At 39.5% G+C, this 7499-nt stretch overlaps 1 protein-coding gene across 1 annotated transcript; it reads right to left on the bottom strand.

Moving 5' to 3' along the window:
* Positions 1 to 1774: 1774 nt before the first annotated feature.
* LOC119422182 (protein phosphatase 1 regulatory subunit 27) lies at positions 1775 to 4897 on the bottom strand. Its single transcript, XM_037689542.1, has 3 exons — positions 4140 to 4897; positions 3891 to 4041; positions 1775 to 2384 (listed from the first exon to the last, which is right to left on the bottom strand). Exons 1-3 carry the CDS (start codon positions 4564 to 4566, stop codon positions 2264 to 2266), a joined length of 699 nt encoding a protein of 232 aa, XP_037545470.1. The 5' UTR covers positions 4567 to 4897; the 3' UTR covers positions 1775 to 2263.
* Positions 4898 to 7499: the final 2602 nt, after the last annotated feature.

Below are 7499 nucleotides of genomic sequence, written 5' to 3'. Positions count from 1 at the left end.
ATACCATACCATACCATACCATACCATACCATACCATACCATACCATTTTATTTATAGAGCACTTAAAACAGTTACAAGGCCAACCAAAGTGCTGTACAGACAGAACAACAGGTAGCACAAAGCAAAATACAAAATGAAGTAAATCAGAATATAGACATAAAAATGATGCAGATAATGACGACTAACCAGTGTGGAGCATACAGGTTCAAAACACAGATCATCTGGTGTTGAAAGCTACTGAATAGTAGTGGGTTTTTAAATGGGACTTGAAAACCGAGAGGGAGGGGGCCTGTCTGACAAGCAGAGGTAACTCGTTCCAGAGTCTTGGTCCTGCTACAGAGAAGGCCCTGTCACCTCTGCGCTTAAGACGAGTTCCTGGAACTGTGAGGAGAAACTGGTCCGCTGACCTCAGGGAACGTGGTGGGACATACGGCTGTAGCACATCAGAGAGATGGGGGGCGAAACTGTTCAGTGATTTGTAGACATACATGAGTATTTTGAACTGGATTGCGAAAGTGAACCAGTAACCAGTGCACTGAGGCCAAAACTGGAGTAATGTGCTCTCTTTTGCCTGTACTGGTTAAAAATCGGGCTGCTGCATTTTGGACCAGTTGTAGTCGTGCAATGGAGGTCTGACTGATACCAAACAGGAGTGAATTGCAGTAATCAAGCCTAGATGTAATGAATGCATGTATTACTGTCTCCAGGTTCTTTTTGGATAATATGGGCTTCAGTTTAGACAGCCGCCTCAGTTGGAAGAAACATGATTTAACAATCATGTTTACATGATTGTTAAGCTTCAGGGAAGGGTCCATTATCACTCCCAGATTAGTGACTCTTTGTTTTTCTGACAGGGTTAGAGCGGAGAGGTCGATGCAGTGGTTTGTGATCGTGTCATTGGGAGGGAACATTGATTTTCATAACTGTTGCAAATAAACATTTCATAGGCTATGGTATGGAGACTTTATAAATGCACTTCCTTAATTGAGACTCGGTACTGGAAACCCTTTTTTGCACTTTGCATTCAGGGCAGGAATGTATGCAACATTTGTACAGAACAAAAAGACAAAACATTTTGGTTTAATGTGACACTGGTTACATCTATGATTGGCTTTATGGAGATCTTGCAGTAAGTTAAATAAACTGTATTTATAAAATGGTTCTTAGCGCTCTTATTAACTACGCAGAGTGTTTTACATCACCAGAGATAATGTTCACTCAGATCTGCACATGTTCATAGTGCACCTTTATGTGCACTGATCACATATATACAAACCCTGCTACAATGTGCTGAGGCAATGGGGACATTTGAGGTTCAATGTCTCATTTTCAAGGTTTTATGGGTGAGATTACATTTTATGGATTAAAGACCAGGGATTAAGTATCAACCAGGCACGGATGGTTCTTCCACTCAAGTTTCTTTTAAAAAATATAACAGCAACTTCATTATATTCATGAAATTTTTATTTATTTAGGAAAATGTACAAAATCGACAACTAAACAGCAAATTATAAGACTTTTATTGAAGACATTCTATAGACAAACCTGCAGCTTTTGTTTGTTCAAAATATTTTTTAATTTAGCATCAATAAACATCAATAAAGTTTGATTTAACAACCAAGACTGTTATTCTTCTGCCCAGCAGTGAGGATACACAACACTGTATAAAACACAACATTACGAGTTTTAGCTATTTTAGTGTATTTTAGTGTGTATTTATAAGTTTAAAACAAAAAAAAATCTGCAGACTGTAGTCAGATGTAAAAAAATAAAATAAAATAAAATGCTCAACATCAAATGTAACTGATAAAATGCTTAAACTGAAGAGCTCATGAGATAAAAAAAAACAAAAAAAAACACACATTTTCTCCAAAAATGAACAAGTATTCTGACCTGAACAAGTAAAAGCATTTTTTCAGTGACGTTTTCTGCATAATAATAATTATAGTGCCGACACTGGTGGTAAAACCCCCCACAAAAAAAATCCCCCAAAAACCTCTGATGTGCAAAATAAAGTCTAAATCTATAAGAAAATAACACAGATACCCATCAGAAAATTGTTAAAGGTAATGATTAAAAAAAATCTTGATAAAAGTCTGGGTCTCCCTGTTGAAAGCAAAAAGCTAAATTTTGCTCATCAGTGACATAAATGCTCCTCGGCTCTGTTAACTTGGACTGACGTTGCTTTAAGTTGCTTCTCCGAGTGGCAACTCTTTTTATTTTTGTCGTGGCTGTTGTCTCTTGGGTCCACTTGGTGTCTCGTCACACACAGCCTGTCTCAAACAGTTTGGCCAGCTCTTTACAGTCTGGGTCAATGAGGTCTGCAGGCTTCTCTCCACTTTCATTCTCTGCTTCTGTGCTTGCCCCCTTTGCCAAAAGATACCTGAGAGAGGAAAAAGGAAACTTTTAGAGATTCAATGTGCAAAGATCTGTTTTATTAGCACATCTAACCTAACTATTTACTAGAGATGGACCTTTATTAACAGACACTCTTCATATTTATCTGATAATTATGTGATTGTTCTTTTGTACATATTCCGGCAGTAAAAATGAGCTCACCCATGATCAGCGTCCTTTCAAAATAAACTATGAAGGCAGACAAATGCTGGGATGCTCTGAGTTGTTGCTCTTTTATTTATTTTCTTTCAGGAGAGAGAGTTATGTTAGAGAGGTAAGTGTTATGATGTAAAAGCCCACCAGTTGGGAAAAGCAGCATAAGGAAACAAAATAGCATTGTTTCACACAGTTGCTAGTGTAAAAAAGGGTTATACCAATTCCAGTGGTGTAGTCTACATTTTTGTAGTGATTATACTGTGCTTAGAAACCAAAGTACACCAGTTAGTACAATGTAATCGTCAATACATTTTAGATTTTTAAGCATATTGAACATTTCCAAATTTCTCTGATGCTTATATTTGAATAAATGTACAACAAACTTTGTACAACAGTTGGCTTTATATTAAAAACATGTTATGGAATTTATAAAACAGTGTCAAAGCAAAACATGTTCAAGTATTAAATACAGAATTATACAAAAATTGCTGGGATAAGCGAATGTAGCAAACAAGCGCTGCATACAGAGATAGATCGTTAGAAGCACTTAACTGACGTTTAACGTGTCAATGACATGTGCCTATTGATATGTCATGTATCAATGGGCACTTTTAAGTGGGTATACTGAAATTCTTTCTAGTGGGTATACTCTGTATACCTGCATATCGCGTCGACTACACCACTGAAATTTGCCCATTTTAACCAGACATAACATAAAAAAAATTACTGCTCATCCCTGTTAATTTACAGTTTAATCCATTACATGTCTTTGTCATCGACATCAATAAAGATGGACGAAGCGGCTCCATTGTGTTCATTATTTGTTTAGAATCAAAGCTAAATGTTTACGGGCGCTGGCGCGTTGCCATGTTGTAATTTTGGTTCCAGACTCTGCGCCTTTAGATCTGTACTCTCAACACATGGGTTCCACCTACACACCCTTCAGGCTCTCAAACAGACCATCAAATTGTCACGTACAGAGTGACATGGCACACTTTTAAAGATTAAAATACCAAAATAAAAACAAAAACAATCGTAAAAATGCATATTTGAACATAGAACGATGATGTAAAAGCTGCACAAATAATATAAACTTTCCTATATCTTTTATACGAAGAGGTGGAACTTAACAATTGTACTGCAGTCAGCCTATAGGGGATGCTCATCCTTTGTGGCTTCAACTTCCACATTCTTGTCCTGTCTCTAGTAACAATAAGCGTTACTGTGCTTTGTAGTTCAATTATATGTTCTGAAGTCAAGATCATTCAATTTAAATCTAATTTCAAATTATTTAAAGCGTTCTGCCTTTGACTGTCCGTTTTGTGTGTAACATTACTTGGCAATTTCAGGATAGCCGTCACTGCAGGCCATGTGCAATGGCGTCCAGCCGTCTTCGTCTCTCTGATGGACATCGGCGCCATATTTCACCAGCAGCTTCACCACCTCCAGGTTCCCAGTTAGTACGGCTTCATGTAGAGCAGCCATGCCTGCACAGATTGCCAACATCAGTCCTCTCTCTGCTGTTTGCAACAGACAGAGGACACGCATAGGTAAAAGTGTCCATAGTGGGGCATCAATAGCTCACCTGAGTTGAAGAGCGTATCCACACGAACCTTCCTCGCTCTCATGAAGCGGCCGATTTGCTCCAGATCCCCTCGTCTGACGTTATCCTGGAAGATGATGTCGTTGGGGAAGTGGACGGTTCTTTTGGGGAGTTCCACGGGGATGACAGGTGCAGGGTTTTCTTGTGCTTGTGTGCGTCGCGTTGAGCTGTACCGTGAGTCTCTGCTGTATGAGGGGATGTATGTCGGTGCCGCCTTGTAGGAGGACGTGTAATAGGATGGGGTGTAATTTGTGGTGCTGAGCTGTGTGGGGGTGTACTTCGATACTGAGGCATAGGTGGATGCTGGCGTGTAATGTGAGGGGCTGCAATAGGATGAAGTGTGGTACATCGACGTGTGCTGTGGACTTCGTGTGTACGTTGACACCGGTACATGGTAGCTGTACTTCATCCTGCAGCTTTGATGCCCCTCGCTGCTTTTAGATCAAAAGGAGGGAAACGCGAATCCAAGGGAGAAATAAATCCAAGGAAATACCAGTGTCCTTTGCAGTGTCCCTTTTTGTCTATGTCCTTTGATTTTCAGCTGCTCTTTCAGTCCTTCGCTTTGCTTCACTCAATCCAAATCCTTGTTTTCATTCTTAACTTTTCACCTTTTCTCCCTGTCTGTTCATTTCTTGTATCTGGTTCAAGGTTACTCATCACGCAGCATGTCTGCTCTTGCACAGAACCAGAGTCTAATGGGGAAAGTCAGACAGCATCCCTATATACCCTCCGTAGGGCTATTTTGGGGGCCAATGCCCAATGACTTCAGCTTAGAAATGAGCGGCCCCCATCAGGCTCCTCCCACCATGATCACATGTCCATGGACACCAAACCCACCTCGAGACCATAAAAATGTTGACAACCACACCGTTCTCTTTGAGTCCTCACTGAATGTTCCCACACAGACGTCTGAACACCGATGACTGACACCGGTGGTAAACAGTGTTTGTTGCTCGAATGCAAAGGTTGTTTTAGGTTATGTTTCCACTTTAGACTATTACAAGGTGTCACTTTTTATTCATCAATTTGTTTGGGTATTATAAACAAACTAATAACCTGAAGCAAACAACACAACAATTCCAGTGTCACATGTTAGTGTGTTGACGCCATGTTCTAAAGCACACTGTAAGCTGATGAGTCTGGAAAACTTGCTGAACACACATTCATTACCTTTAAGCTGAAAAACCTCACGAGTGCTTCTCACATGCTTCTCTCACTCCCCCTCATGTTGTCTAATAAACTTTAAGTTTTCCTTTTAGCATTTCATGCTTTGCAAAACAAGCAGATGGTAAAATGTATGCTCCACTGAGGTTTTATGGGGTACAGCAGTCCTGGACAACCAAGTAACTGAATATGTAACCTCTCCCCTAAAAGACTTATGAAAAATCACATGACGGCTATAAACACAGCTATTTGCAATCGTGACCCTTTGACACGCACTGCAGCATGCATTGCCAATGAATTAAAAAAAAAAACTTTATTGTATAGCACAATTTACACTGCTGCATGTTTAACATGTTACAAATCCCAATGAACTCCTGAACTGCACGTCCTGTGAATTTCTTGATTGTCTTCCGAAATATGGTGCAACTGACTTGAATAAAAGTGGCACAGGATCTAAAAGTTTTAGTATCAGTATATAATGTTATATACCAATATATTGCAATATTATCAATATTGAGTTCCTTCAGAAAGACTTTACTGACACATTACTTGTAAACAGATCTCTGATGGGCTTTTTACAGACACAAGTAAAAAGGTTTGTTTCTCAGCAGCAATAAAGTGCATTCTCTCCAGGAATCTGTTGTTATTGCTTTAAATGCCTACGATTCTGTGAGCATGACTCATGAATCAAAAGCATCTGCTCAGCTCTCTTCCCCTTCGTATCTAAATTTGTGCTGGCATAGGTAAGCAGTTTTGCTTCCAAGTCTGTGAATGGAGAAATCCAAGACGCAAAAAAAAGAAAAAAGAAAACAGCAATAGATTTCACAATCTCATTTCTTGTTAAGTCGATTATGACTTCTGCTTTCAGCCCCTAAATATCCGTGAAGTTCTCTGATGTTTGGAGCTCTAAACGTTAATTATTCATAATCTCTATAAACTCTGTGAACTGCAGGAAAAACGGCGGATGCCTAGACGAGCCCAAGTGATTTGACGTTTGCCCGCTCATGAAGGGAATGAGGTTGGGAAGCAGCTGTTTTACAGTTTCAAGTTTAGTGTTGCAGCAGAGCAACACCACAGACACTCCCTGTAGCTTCTCCTACGACACGCTGCAGAGATGTCCTCACCGTGAAGAAACAGGAACCTCCGCCTGAGGAGAACGTTTGTTTGTTGGACCTCGGTGTGGAGGTTTCGCACACTACAGTCTTTGCCTAAACATAGTGTCAGGCTGTGCCCTCCTGCTCGATCGTGTTGCCTTTTAGAGCCTATGCTGCAGTTTGTCAAATGACAAAGATAATTTAAATCATTCACGAGAAGGAAGTGCTACTAAAGCAAAAACATGAATGAGCCTCTGTTGTCAGAGACTTTCCCTTTGACTTGCACAAAGATTTGACAATTGGTTTATGGATGTCTGCTTTGTGAAGCAACTACAGACCACTGAGCTACCGCAGCCCACGTGTGTAAAGCAGATGGCTGTTGTGCTCGTGAGAGCAGGGTGCCTTGCTCAAGGGCCTAAAGCGGGAAAAATGAGGATGGTGGCAGATATGGGTGCTTCATCATTCCCACTCCAATTTTATTGTAACAGTCAAGGGAGTCAGTCTGGCAACTTTTCAATCACAGGCTCACCATCTCTAACCTCTGCACCACAACTCCCCATATTGTATCATATCGTATCATGTCATAGATATATTGTATTGCATAGTATCGTATCGTATCGTATCGAGAGTTTTACAAATGACTTAACGTTTTGTCTTCTAAACCAGTTAAAATCACAATTGCTGTTCAATGCATGTTCTATGAGGCATTTTTTTATAAACAAAACTACTGCATGATTACCAGATTTTTACATGCAACAGTAATTTTTTATTATTTAGTACACGATCAGTGAGTATGAACATTTTATTATTGTTTTAAACATGTTAAGTGTAGTTCAATCGATTATTCGTGATCCTAAAATTGTTTTGAAAATGAACGTGTATGAAACATTTTCTATATGTATATATGTATATATTTTTTAAATAAAAGCTCTTGTCACATCAATAACCACTAGATGAAAATGGTTACATTTTTCTTTTCACCTTTGAGTCAAAATGTACAGTTTGTCACTCAACAAAGTCCATGCTCAATAATCCAGGTATACAATCCAACAATTTTCAGTCAGGTCATCTGGACAGTTTCTTT

Source organism: Nematolebias whitei, chromosome 15 (assembly GCF_014905685.2).
Source record: "Nematolebias whitei isolate Nwh7 chromosome 15, NemWhi1, whole genome shotgun sequence".
In the NCBI taxonomy this organism is placed as follows: Eukaryota; Metazoa; Chordata; class Actinopteri; order Cyprinodontiformes; family Rivulidae; genus Nematolebias; species Nematolebias whitei.
This window is presented reverse-complemented; position numbering and strand designations above follow the sequence as displayed.